The sequence below is a fragment of the Opisthocomus hoazin genome, chromosome 6, assembly GCF_030867145.1.
Source record: "Opisthocomus hoazin isolate bOpiHoa1 chromosome 6, bOpiHoa1.hap1, whole genome shotgun sequence".
Taxonomy (NCBI): Eukaryota; Metazoa; Chordata; class Aves; order Opisthocomiformes; family Opisthocomidae; genus Opisthocomus; species Opisthocomus hoazin.
Window position 1 is genome coordinate 11,887,470 of NC_134419.1, and position 12,639 is coordinate 11,900,108.

The 12,639-nt window shown below is 62.9% G+C and overlaps 2 protein-coding genes across 2 annotated transcripts; both read left to right on the plus strand.

The window, feature by feature from the left end:
- Positions 1-1,401: 1,401 nt before the first annotated feature.
- LOC142361698 (uncharacterized) lies at positions 1,402-3,691 on the plus strand. Its single transcript, XM_075424089.1, has 2 exons — positions 1,402-1,420; positions 1,667-3,691. The coding sequence occupies exons 1-2, from the start codon at positions 1,402-1,404 to the stop codon at positions 2,899-2,901; spliced, it is 1,254 nt and encodes a 417-aa protein (XP_075280204.1). The 3' UTR covers positions 2,902-3,691.
- A 1,527-nt stretch (positions 3,692-5,218) lies between these two features.
- BEST4 (bestrophin 4) lies at positions 5,219-9,329 on the plus strand. The gene is made up of 9 exons (XM_075424055.1): positions 5,219-5,370; positions 5,578-5,672; positions 6,221-6,454; positions 6,778-6,932; positions 7,026-7,103; positions 7,456-7,608; positions 7,899-7,979; positions 8,306-8,460; positions 8,779-9,329. Exons 1-9 carry the CDS (start codon positions 5,219-5,221, stop codon positions 9,194-9,196), a joined length of 1,521 nt encoding a protein of 506 aa, XP_075280170.1. The 3' UTR covers positions 9,197-9,329.
- The last annotated feature ends 3,310 nt before the right edge of the window (positions 9,330-12,639 follow it).

A 12,639-nucleotide genomic window follows, 5' to 3' on the forward strand; every position in this document is an offset into this window, starting at 1 on the left:
GCACCTCCCTTCCTGCAAGGGCCTGAATGGCGGTTTCCTGCTTCCCACCCCAGCAGCTGGGATTCGGCCAGCTCTGCTTCCCTCCCTGCTCCGTCCCTGCTCCCCGGCAGAAATCCCCGGTGCAGGGTTCGTTGCTGCGGCATTCGCTGCACCGCGCGAGGTGCCGGCACCCCAAAATCATGGCTCACGAGGCAACGCCTGCAAGCAGGACGGGGCAGGTCCCGCTGCCAGAAACCCACCCTTCTGCCAGGGTTTGTGGGTCTGGGAGAGACCCAAGCGGGGTGCACAGGACGTGGGTGATGGGTCTGCACCAACGAGAGCTGCTGGTCTCCCACGGGGGGATGGAGTGTCCCTGAGCCGGGACGTGAGAGCAGCACCCGAGGCGCCGGGTTTGAGCCACGAGCAAGGGGTGAAATCAAGGAAGGAAACTCCTGAAGCCTGGTGCCTTCTCGAACTCCGCTGCTTCCCTCAGGATAGCATGGGTGGCCCAGGGAAGCCTGAAAGACACCCAGCGCTGTTATTACTGGTGTGATGAGCTCGCCAGGCCTCTGAGGCACCCCAGATATGCAGCACATAGGCTGTCCCGGCACTCTGCACCCTGAGCCAGGCTGAAGAGCAGCCACCAGAGCCCCACTGTGGTCACCCCGCCAGGCTCTAGCACCACACGGGCACTCGGGCCAGGTCCCGTCTCACCCACCTCCCACCCGCACCAAAGCAAAGTGCCATCGGTGCCACGCCACGTGCCTCGGTTTACCCGTGTCACACCGCGGTGAGCACACATGCAGGTGTGGAAACGCGGCTCCCGTTTCCAGTGCTGCTTTTCCTGTGGGTTGTGATGCTCGTGTCTGACTCCGCTCCTCCTTCCCGGCCCGGGAATTGTGCGGATGGATGGAAGGAAGCCATAAGGGGTCCGGTGATGGAGAGAGAAGCGTCCTGCAAGCCTGTCACCCTGCATCCTCTCCCCGCCACCCTGCGCGGAGGTGGGGGCCGGCCGGGCAGAGCTCTCTCCCCATCGCAGGAGGGAGGGGAACTCAGGAGAGCCCAGCCTGGTGCCTTTCCGGGGGTGGGGGGGGGGGGGGGCTGGAGTATGGAGGGGGCTGGAGGGCGATACGACTTGTGGGGGGCCAGAGGGGGGTGGAGATTGGGGGAGGCTGGGAGGGGACATTGCTGCTGGGGGCTGGAGAGGGATGAGGAGGGGCTGGGGGGCTGCGAGGCCGCGGTTTATGGCCGGGGGGGGGGCACAGGGAAGGGGCCGGAGGGCAGATTGAAAGCAGGGGGCTGTGGGGCGCAGGGCGGCGGAAGCCCAGCCAGGGTCCGGTCACCGGTGTCGGCGGGGAGCCCGCGGGCGGGGGGCGGGGCCGGGGCGGGGCGGAGCCGGTGGCCGCGCGCGGCGGGGCGAGGATGGGGCGCGCGGCGGCGGGTGAGGCCGGGCAGGGCACCCCGGGGGGGTTTGGGGGGGGGACACAGCCCCGGGGGTCGCTCTGTGTGGGACCCCCCGGGGGCGGGAGCAGCGGGCCGTCGGGTGTTGCGGGGTGGGGGGGGCTGCGGGGAGCCGGGTCCCTTCCCTCGGGGGGGAGCGGGGTTCAGCCCCCCGCCGTGGCGGGCTGGAGGGGGGGAGAGCTGGTCCCGCGGAGGGGGTCACCCGTCCCCTCTGCTCTCCCCGCAGGCGCTGGGCTGGGGACCGCGTCGCTCTGGGGCTGCGTCCTGCTGGCTGCCGGCCTTGCCCTCGACCTGGCGCCGCGGAGCTGCAACTGCACGGAGCCCGTGGAGTTCCAGGCTCTTCGGGAGGCTCCGCTCCCCGAGAGCTGCTGCCTCAACTTCACCGGCTCCAACATCACCCGCCTGGACTGGGGCGAACTGGTAGGGGTGCGGGGGCTGCGGGAGCTCCACCTCTCGCACTGCAGCATCACGGATATCAGCAACGCGCAGGGAGACCCCCCTGCCTTGGAGACCTTGCACTTAAGTCACAACCTGCTGGAAAGTCTTCCTGAAAGCTTTCTGGAAGATGCTCCTAATTTGAGGGTCCTTTACCTGGACAGCAACAGGCTCCAGGAGCTGCCCAAGTCCTTCCTGAAAGCATCAGCCCAGGTCCAGGAGGTCTACTTGGGCTTCAACGCCCTGACCTTCCTTCCCGCCAGCCTCCTGAAGCCATCTCTGATCCAGCTCCAGCTCTCCAACAACAGCTGGGACTGCAACTGCGCTTTGCTCACCAACCTGGAAGGTTGGCCCAGCCTGGTCAACGAGGTTATCTGCCACACGCCGGAGCGGTACTGCGGCATAAACATCTGGAGCATCCCCCAGGATGACCTGTGCCGCTCGCACAGCCTCACAGCCCTCTTCATCTGCCTGCCCCCTCTCCTCATCCTCGCCAGCATCACCTGGTGCTTCTGCAGGCGGAAGAGAAAGACCAACTACAGCCTTCAGAGCAGGTCCCAGAGCCGCCTGGCCACGGTGGAGAGGGGAAGTGTACCGGTGCCTGTGGAGCCCCACCACTATGTCCCCTATGAGCTGCCTGCTGCCCCCTCCAAGACTGAGAAGAAGGTGGCTCTGGGGAGCCAGGTCCTGCTCCAGCCCTCTGTAGACCCGCTGGAGAGTGTCAGGGACCTCTACGAGGAGGTGGAGATCCAGGTGGGATCCCCCAGCAGTTCCCAGGCACAGGCCCATGAAGGGTGGCAGGGCATGGGGCCAGGCAGGCAGCAGGACACCCTGGCACCAAGGGCAGAGGAGCTGGGGGGCAACGAGACAGAGGTGGACACTGTCAGTGTGAGTGAAGTCCTGAAGGACTCGTCAGACCGGGAGAAGATCTACATGAGTCAGTCAACCAACTATTACAACCTGGTACCTGGCATCGAGCTGGAGGACTCGGACAACCTGGAGTATGAGAACATTGATCTGCACTGATGCTGGGACTCAGGCTGTGTCTGGGCCATGCTGGGGGGATGGCCGGGGCCCGGCGGTAGCAAGAGCTGGCAGAGCAGGAGAGGCACGAGCTGTCCTGCTGTGGCTTACAGTGGCTGTTTGCAAAGCTGCACCCCCAAATTCCCATCCCTTCCCCTGCACTACTGCGTGCACCCCTCGCTTGCCCTGTGCCGCAGCTGGGCAGGGGGTGCGAGGGTGCTTTGGGCACGGGGGGCTCTGCCACAGGCTGGCAGCGTTTGGGGACACATGGGCTGACAGAGCCCAAGGAAGGACATGGAGAGGAGGTGGGGGGTGGTTTTGGGGACCAGATGACAATACTGTGTGTGTCAGGCCCGCTGACTGGGACCTTCATCCTCTCTCTCCAGAGCTAGATGGCATCTGGCATGGACTCGCTGCTCCCCAGCCTGCAGCGAACAGGGTCTAGGGACATGAAACGGGGATGGCTCTGCCTACATGCCTTGGTGGGGGGGGCTGACGCATGGATGGGGTACCCTGGGTTTGGCAAGGGGAGCCTGGGGTGGCCCTGCCTGCTCCCCACCCCACATCCCGCTGTGTCCCGCCATGGGGCACGGGGCCTTTAAACAGCCGGCGCACGTGTGCTTGCAGTGCACACGCGTGTGCTTGCACATGCATGTGGGGGGATCATGCATGGGTGTGCAAGGTGCACACGCCTGCGGGGAGGCACTGGAGGGGCCCCTTGCAGCCTCCCCCTGCCCGGTGGGCTGCCAAGCCCTGTAGGATCCAGCTCTCGCCAAGAAATAAATCATTTTACTCCCGGCGGCGTGGCCCATTGCTGCGTCCGCACGGTTCGGGGTGGTGGGAAGCTGACCGACGGGACGTGGGGGAGCGCAGGGATGGGGTGGACTTCGTTGCTACCCCACCTCACCTCCCATGCCCTGGGTGATGCCCCGGCGTGAGCAGCCCCACGGCCGCTTGGCCAGAGCTGGGCGCTGGCTGGGGGCGAGCGGACCCTCTGCCCTGCGCCGTGATTTAGCGGAAGGTGTCCCTGGCTCTGAGCACTGCGGTTCGCGCCCGGGAGCTGCGAGGCCCCTGGGAAGGGGGCAAAGGCTGAGGCTGCTGTAAAACATCCCCCCCGCCCCGAGTCCCACTTACGGGTGGGACTAAACCCCCCCGCCGAATCCCACCCACGGGTGCTCCGGTCCCTCTCTGGGTGGGGGCACGCAGGCTCCCTCTCCCCCGTCCCCCCTGCCCGGGGGGGGCCATTCCCCAGGCTGGAGGCCCCAGCAGCCCCCCCGCTCCGCCCCGGGCGCGGTGCCCGCGCAGGAAGGGAGGGAGCCCGGCGGGGCGCGACGCGGAGCTCCGGCCGCCGGACCGGGGCTTCCTGCGGGGCGGGGCGGGACGGGACCCCCGCAGCCCCGGCCCCGGAGCGAGTAGGGGGCGAGGGCAGGGGGTGAGGACGGGGTGGTTTCCCTGCGTCTCTCGCTGCCCCTCACGGATGTTTCCCACTGGTTTTTGTCCCGCTGAGATTTTGTCCCTTCCCGCTCCCTCCCGGGCCATGGGAAAGCGGCCCGGTGCCAGACTTTAGCACTCCTTCACCCCCCCTCCTCCACCCGGTATTGCAGCCAGGGGACACCTTGGGGATCCCACCTCACGCTGTCCCCCCGGGAACACGGCAGGGACCAAGAGCTGCCGCAGTGCCGAGGCAGGACGCGCAGGGGTCAGCCAGCCCACCCAGGGGCTGCAGCCCGGCCCGCGGCTGGACACAGGCAGCGACAGACGTGTCCTTCACCCACGCTCCAGAAATATCCGCAGGCCTCCCTGGGTGCTCTGCCTGGGCACCCCGGGGTCCCATTCCCAGGGCTGCCAGGAGGGATGCAACCCTCCGTCCTTTCCCCTCCTTCTCACGGACCCTAAATTCATCCACCGGTCCTGCCCAGCCCTGGCTCTGGCACCCACAGCCCCCACCGAAATCTCTGGCCATGGCCAGTGGCAGGGAGGTGTGACCGACCCCGAGTTCCCTGTTCCTGGCCTCTGACAGCCCCAATCCATCACAGGGAGGGCTCGGCTGCGTGAGCCCATGCCGGGGTATTTAGGTGGCAGAGGCACCGGCAGGACAGGAGAGCGCAGGCAGGGAGCGGGCAGCGGCTGCGGCGGGCTTGGGAAGGGCAGGGCGGCTGCGTGGGTGATCCTGCTGATGGCCCATAGTGCTTGGTGGGGGAGCGAGTGTGTGGCCCCAGGCCCTGCAGCCCAGGCGGCAGTGGGAACCCCAGTTCTCCCCAGTTTAGCCAGCAGGCAGCGAGAGAAGGATTCTTCCGCCGAGGTGCAGGGCTGAGCTGCGATGACAGTCTCTTACACGCTGAAAGTCGCCAACTCCCGTTTTGGGGGTTTCTCCAAGCTGCTGTTCCGCTGGAAAGGCAGCATCTACAAGCTGCTGTACAAGGAGTTCATCGTCTTCGTGGTGCTGTACGCCCTGCTCAGCCTCGTCTACCGGTGAGTGGGGTCGGTGCATCTCTGCTGTTCGTGTCCCTCCCTGCTGACCTACCGGGATGTGCAGAGATGCCCCACCAGCCCAGGGAGGGTAAGTGTGGGCGGGGCAGGGGAAGGAGAAGGGGAATCAGGTGATGGCTTTTTGTGGAGGTCTGAGGCAGCACCCCAACCCCACCACTCGCCCCTGACCCCACCGCGTGTCCACTGCAGGCGGCTGCTGACCGAGGAGCAGAAGCGCCTTTATACCAAAGTGGCTCAATACTGCAACCGCTCCACGGACCTCATCCCCATGTCATTCGTCCTAGGTACGGAACCCTCCCCGGAACCCGAGAGTTGGGGTCCCCTTCTACCCCCAGCACTGGTGGCTGGAGGATGCCCCACTGCCTGTCCTGACCCCACGCCAAAACATCCCTCAGACACTGCTGGATGGGAAAGGAGGGGCCTGGCACCCCACGGATGGCACTCAGCTCCCGAACCTGCTGAGCCCAGCTCCCCGGCCCTGGGGATGCCAGTGGCAGGCTGTGATCTCCCCTGGCCCACCTGCACCCTCCTCCCCATGCCCGGGGAAGGGGCACCTTATCTATGACAGGCAGCTGTCCTGCCCTGTGCCACCCACACCCAGCGGGAAAGGGGAACCTCTTCGGCCACACCCAGGGTAGGGAAGAGTCAGGGATGTCCTCACCTCCATCCCTAGGGAGGGCAGTCCAAGGGGAAGGACAACATGAGCTTTATCTCCTGGCCAGGGAAATCTGTCACCCCTGGAAATGTGACAGCTTTCCTGGTACGGGCTCGTCCTCGCCTCGACCCACTGCCCAGCCACACCGAGCCCCCCACGCGCTGTCTCTCGGTGCAGGTTTTTATGTCACCCTGATCGTCAACCGGTGGTGGGCCCAGTACACCAGCATCCCCCTGCCCGACCAGCTCATGTGTGTCATCTCCAGCAACGTCCACGGCAAGGACGAGAGGGGCCGGATCCTGCGGCGCACCCTCATCCGCTACGCCAACCTGTCGGCAGTCCTCATCCTGCGCTCCGTCAGCACCAGGGTGCTCAAGCGCTTCCCCACCATGGACCACGTGGTGGAAGCGGGTGAGGAATGAAGCCCTGGGGGTGATGGCTTGCAAGGTGGGGTGAGAGCTGGGGGCCACGGATGTGTCCCCAACACCAGGAGGGTGTGCTGGGGGCTGGGGATCATTGTAAGCACCCCTGCCCCAAACCACCCCACACACAGGATGGCATCCTTGAGTGGATGTTCACCCCCAAAGAGCCCTGCGACCCCTCTGCCCAGAGCTCGTCTCCAGTGGCTGTAGTTTCACTTGGACAAGCCTGTGTTCCTGCTGGGGACAGTCCCCAGCAGGGCTCTTCCCCCACTGGCATGGGGGCCATGGCGCTGAGCCTCTGCCCTGCCACAGGCTTCATGACGCAGGACGAGCGCAAGAAGTTCGAGAGCCTCCACTCCGACTTCAACAAGTACTGGATCCCCTGCGTGTGGTTCACCAACTTGGCGGCCCAGGCCAGGCGGGACGGCCGCATCCGCGACGACGTGGCCCTCCGCCTGCTCATGGATGTGAGTCGGCCCCAGGTGCACGGGGAGGGGGGCCACGTGCCATAGGGGGGCTCGCGCAAAGCCCGGGTCACCCATCCGTCCCTCTCTGCCCAGGAGCTGAATCTCTACCGCGCCAAGTGCAGCATGTTGTTCCATTACGACTGGATCAGCATCCCCCTGGTGTACACACAGGTGGGTACCCACGCGCCCTGCAGGACCCCCAAGCCCCGACCCCAGCTCCTTCCACCCCACAATGGCAGAGGAACCCCTCAGCCTCCTCCCTGCACCCCAATGGGGAGCACTTTACCCCCTGTTCCTAAGAGCACTTTAGTCTGCTGTTGAACCTGGTGCCGGATCCAGCATGGACACCGGTTCACAGCCCCACAGGGATGTGCAGGAGCATGGGGGACGGGGCGGTGGGGTTTAGACTTAGGTCCACGGGAGCATCAGTGACCAGCTGGGCCTCTTGCATCCTTGCTGTCCTTGTGCCGAGTGTCCCCCTTGGGCGTCACACTCGCTGCCGGCTGACCCATGCTCCTGGCAGGTGGTTACCATTGCTGTCTACTCCTTCTTCGCCTTCTGCCTCATTGGACGGCAGTTCCTGGAGCCGCTGGAGCCCGGGGAGGAAGGGGACCTGGATATGTATGTCCCTCTCTCCACCCTCCTGCAGTTCTTCTTCTACGCCGGCTGGCTGAAGGTGAGATGCAGTCATGCAGCCGGGCTTTGCTTTATGGCCTGGAGGTGGCCAGGCAGCCCTGAGCACCCTGCTGGGCTGGGGGTGGCTGGCCCAGGGCATGGCACCAGCCAGGTCACTGCTAGCTGCCCTAGGGGACACATCCTCTGGGCCCAGCTGTCCCACTGGGGCACCATGGAGCTCCAAGCGTACACGTTTCATGTACCCCATGGGCAGACCGAGGGATGAAGAGCCCCATGGGAAGGTGTCCCTGTCCCTGAACCCCTGTCTCACCTGGCCCCCTCCATCTCCAGGTTGCAGAGCAGATCATTAACCCTTTTGGAGAAGATGACGATGACTTTGAGACCAACAAGCTGATAGACAGGAACCTGCAGGTGGGTCCTGCCCCAGGCTGATGTTGTGTGGGGCCGCTGCAATCACGGCACAGGGACATCCCTGCCCCTTGGCAGCGGGACCTGTCACCTGCGGGCCCCCAGCCCTGCTCCTGGCTATGCAGGTCCTTGTCCAAAAATAGATTCCCAGGCAAGGAAGCAGGGCTGCACCTTGTCCCTCCATCCCTGTCCCTCCGTGTGGCTGCTCTCCACGGCAGGGTCAGCACCCCCCCAAGGGACGCTCAGCAGCCTGGCACCACTGCTCAGCCCCTCATCTCTGAGGAAAGCATTTAAAAGCCACTCCTGTCCCCTGCCTTTGCCGTGCCCAGGTGTCCCTGCTCTCCGTGGATGACATGTACCAGAACCTGCCTCCCACCACGAAGGACAAATACTGGAACGAGTCCACGGCTCAGCCCCCCTACACCATGGCCACAGCCGCTGAGACCTTGAAGCCCTCGTTCCTGGGCTCCACCTTTGACATGCGGTGAGTGCACGGCGCAGCCCTGGGGCTGGAGAAAAAGAGGGCGAGTTCTTCAGGGTAGCAATAACACAAACGGGCTCGTGTCTCCCCCCCGGGCCCAATTACAGCGAGCAAACACCAAATTCCCCCCCGTGAGCGCGTTGCCCAGCCCTGTGGGGCTCAGCGGCTGCGCTGGGCGATGGATGAGCTGCTGGGGCAGGGACGTGGCTTCCTGGAGCTGCTCCCAGCTTGCAGCTGCACTGGGACAGAGGTGGTCAGCGGTGCTGGGTGGCCCTGCGGAAGACGGCAGCCTGTCTCTATCACCCCGCCGTGCTCCCGCAGCATGTGCGACGACGCGGAGCAGAGCCAGCCGGCGGAGGCCTTGCCGACCATGTCACGCATCCAGACGCCCCTGCTCAGCCGCTTCTTCACCGCCGCCTCCCCTGCCATCAGCATCAAAAACTTCGGCCGGGGTGGCCGAGGACACCCCCACCTGCAGCGTCCCCGGGCAGACGGTGGCTTCCCCTCCCCTTACCCCAACCGCTCCGAGGACCCCGAGTCAGTAGCCCGCATCGAGGAGGAGGAGACGGAGGATGACGAGAGCCGGGCCAGCGAGCCCACCATGTCCAGCGGTCGCCTGGGGGACACCCGGCCACCTGAGGCCTCTGAAACACGGAGGATGGAGCTGCCACTGATCCGGGTGGAGGCACCGTCCAGCGAGAGCATCAGGGCTGGCCAGCCAGAGGCCTGGGAGCCCTGAGGGTGCCCCAAAAGCACCCCTTTCCCAGGGGCAGAACAGCTGCCCCCACCCCAAGGCACCGCCACCACCAGCCATGAAGCTCCGTGTCCCCAGACACCGCCCTCGGACCCCCTGTCCAGAAGCAGGACACCCCAGCCCCAAGCCAAGATGCGTCCCCAGGCTGATGGGAAGATCCTGGTGGGTTTGGGCTTGGGCAGACAGCCTTCAGCACTGGCTGTTAGCCCCAAAACTGCAGGATTCAGCCCATCTGTGTGACAATGCTGCCGACTTGCAGCTGGCCAGGCTCACTCCCTGCTCCCAAGGCCCAGCACAGACCCCAGGCAAGGGATGGGAGAAGGGCATTAGTCTTGCAGAAAACCAACGCCGTGGTGGAGATGTCTGCTTGATATTAATAAAGCTATCGCCAGCCTCAGCTTTGAGGTTTTTCCTTGTTGGTGCAAGTCATCCCCAGCAGTGGGATGGCAGGGACACCACATTTGTCCGAAAAAATGGATGAATTTGGATTTTTGTCAAGGAGCGCGCATATTCTCCTGGGGCAAAATGGGCACAGCCCCATGGACTGATACCGCTGATGGTTGTGGGGTATCAGACCAACTGATACAGCCAGAAAAAACCCAGAAATTATGTTTTTAGACCCTGGAGAAGGATTTCTGCACTCAGACATCTGTTTCTCCTGAGAATATTAGCAGGGCTGTTAAAAAATTCCCTTTCCTGCAAGCCCCCCTTTCCTTTAACGTTCCTGTCTCCACCCAGCAAGCCAGCCCCGCTCCTCCCCTGCTGCCCTCCAGGCCAGGGCTGGACCTGGTAAAGCGTAACCACGAGGTCATTTTCTGGGTTGGACCATGTCCTGTGGAAATACCCTGGAGTCAGTACAGTGTGGAGCTGAGAGCCCCTCAACAGCAAGGAGCAGCACTCGGGATGACGAATGACCTCGCTCAGGTTGTGCTGCTGGCCGCTCATCGTATGAAAAGCAGCTTTTTAAAAAATCAGCCCTCGCACCAACCTGCAGAAGTGGGTAAGGTCCTTAGACCGGGCTTTGGCACCTGATAAACCTAGCCAGACTAAAGCTGCCCCTAACCCCAGCCCATCTCTCCCTGGCTCAGCGCGCGGCGGGCTTGCGTCCCCCCAGGCAGGCAAATCCCTGCGCACGCCCACGGGACTCTGCCAATGCCAGACCAGAAACCAGACATCCTGGACACCAGGTCCCACAGCCTGTGCCGCCGTGGGAGCCAGGGGCCACATGCCCCTGGCCAGCTGCCACCGTCCTGTCCCTGCGGCACGTCTGCAGCGTGGCTCCGGTGAGTGATAGGCGCTGTTTTCGTTCCCACGGGCCGTTGCCCTTGGCAGATGTGTTTTCCAGAGCAATAACTTCGTAAGCCGCGTGCATTGATGAATTAGCCATAACACTGCTCATCAGGGGCCAGGTTTACAGCTCCTGCTCTGACACCAGCTTGGCACTTGCTCCATAAGCCTCAGTTTCTCCATCTGTACAAAGTCCCCCAGAACCACCCTGAATCCTGTTTGCACTCTGCGGAGGGCGAGCGGAGAGAAGGAACGCGCTCGGAGGAAGCAGCCGTGACGCATCCCTCTGGAGCGCCCTTTATTGCCTCCGCCCCACCTCCTGGGAAAGCAGGCGTTGCTGGAGAGCAGGGGAAGTTTACCCCAGATCACTAAGGAGAACGAACGCGCTTGTGCAGAGCAGGGAAAGTTTACCCCAGATCACCAGGGAGAAGGAAGGTGCTTGTGCAAACAGAATCACAGAATGGTAGGGGGTTGGAAGGGACCTCTGTGGGTCATCTAGTCCAACCCTCCTGCCAAAGCAGGGTCACCTACAGCAGGCTGCACAGGACCTTGTCCAGGCGGGTCTTGAATATCTCCAGAGAAGGAGACTCCACAACCTCCCTGGCAGCCTGTTCCAGGGCTCCATCACCCTCAGAGGGAAGTTCTTCCTCATGTTCAGACAGAACTTCCTATGCTTCAGTTTGTGCCCATTGCCCCTTGTTCTGTCACTGGGCACCACTGAAAAGAGCTTGGCCCCATCCTCCTGACACCCACCCTTAAGATATTTATAAACATTTATTAGGTCCCCTCGCAGCCTTCTCTTCTTCAGGCTGAACAAGCCCAGCTCCCTCAGCCTCTCCTCATAGGAGAGATGCTCCAGTTCCCTCACCATCCTCGTAGCTCTCTGCTGGACTCTCTCCAGTAGCTCCTCATTTTTCTTGAACTGGGGAGCCCAGAACTGGACAGAGTACTCCAGGCGGGGCCTCACCAGGGCAGTGTAGAGGGGAAGGAGAACCTCCCTCGACCTGCTGGCCACATTCCTCCTGATGCATCCCAGGATCCCATTAGCTTTCTTGGCAGCCAGGGCACACTGCTGCCTCATGGTCAACCTGTCATCCACCAGGACACCCAGGTCCCTCTCAGCAGAGCTGTTCTCCAGATCCGCCCCAAGCCTGTACTGATGCATGGGGTTGTTCCTCCCCAGGTGCAAGACCCTGCACTTGCCCTTGTTGAACTTCATCAGGTTCCTCTCTGCCCAACTCTCCAGCCTATCCAGGTCTCGCTGAATGGCAGCACAGCCTTCTGGTGTATCCACCACTCCTCCCAGTTTTGTGTCATCAGCAAACTTGCTGAGGGTACACTCTAACTCTTCATCCAGGTCATTGATGAAGAAGTGAAACAAGACGGGGCCCAGTACTGACCCCTGGGGGACACCACTAGTTACCGGCCTCCAACTAGACTCAGCGCCGCTGATGACAACTCTCTGAGTTCTGCCATTCAGCCAGTTCTCAATCCACTGCACCGACCACTCACCCAGCCCACACTTCCTGTTATGGGAAACTGTGTCAAAAGCCTTGCTGAAGTCTAGGTAGACAACATCCACAGCTCTCCCCTCATCTACCCAGCCAGTCGTGCCATTGTAGAAAGCTATCAGATTGGTCAGGCATGATTTCCCCTTGGTGAATCCATGCTGACTACTCCTGATAACCTTCTTTTCTTCCACTTGCTTGTTGATGACCTGCAGGATAAGCTGCTCCATCACCTTTCCCGGGATGGAGGTGAGGCTGACCGGCCTGTAGTTCCCTGGGTCCTCCTTCTTGCCCTTTTTGAAGATTGGAGTGACACTGGCCTTTCTCCAGTCCTCAGGCACCTCTCCTGTCCTCCAGGACCTCTCAAAGATGATGGAGAGTAGCTCAGCAATGACATCCGCCAGCTCCCTCAGCACTCGTGGGTGCATTCCATCGGGGCCCATGGATTTGTGGGTGTCCAGATCGCTTAAGCGATCCCTCACACAGTCCTCCTCGACCAAGGGAAAGTCACCCTCTCTGCAGGCTTCCTCTCTTACCTCCGGGGCCTGGGATTCCTGAGGGCCTGCCTTGGCACTAAAGACTGAAGCAAAGAAGGCATTCAGTAGCTCTGCCTTCTCTGCATCCTCCGTCACC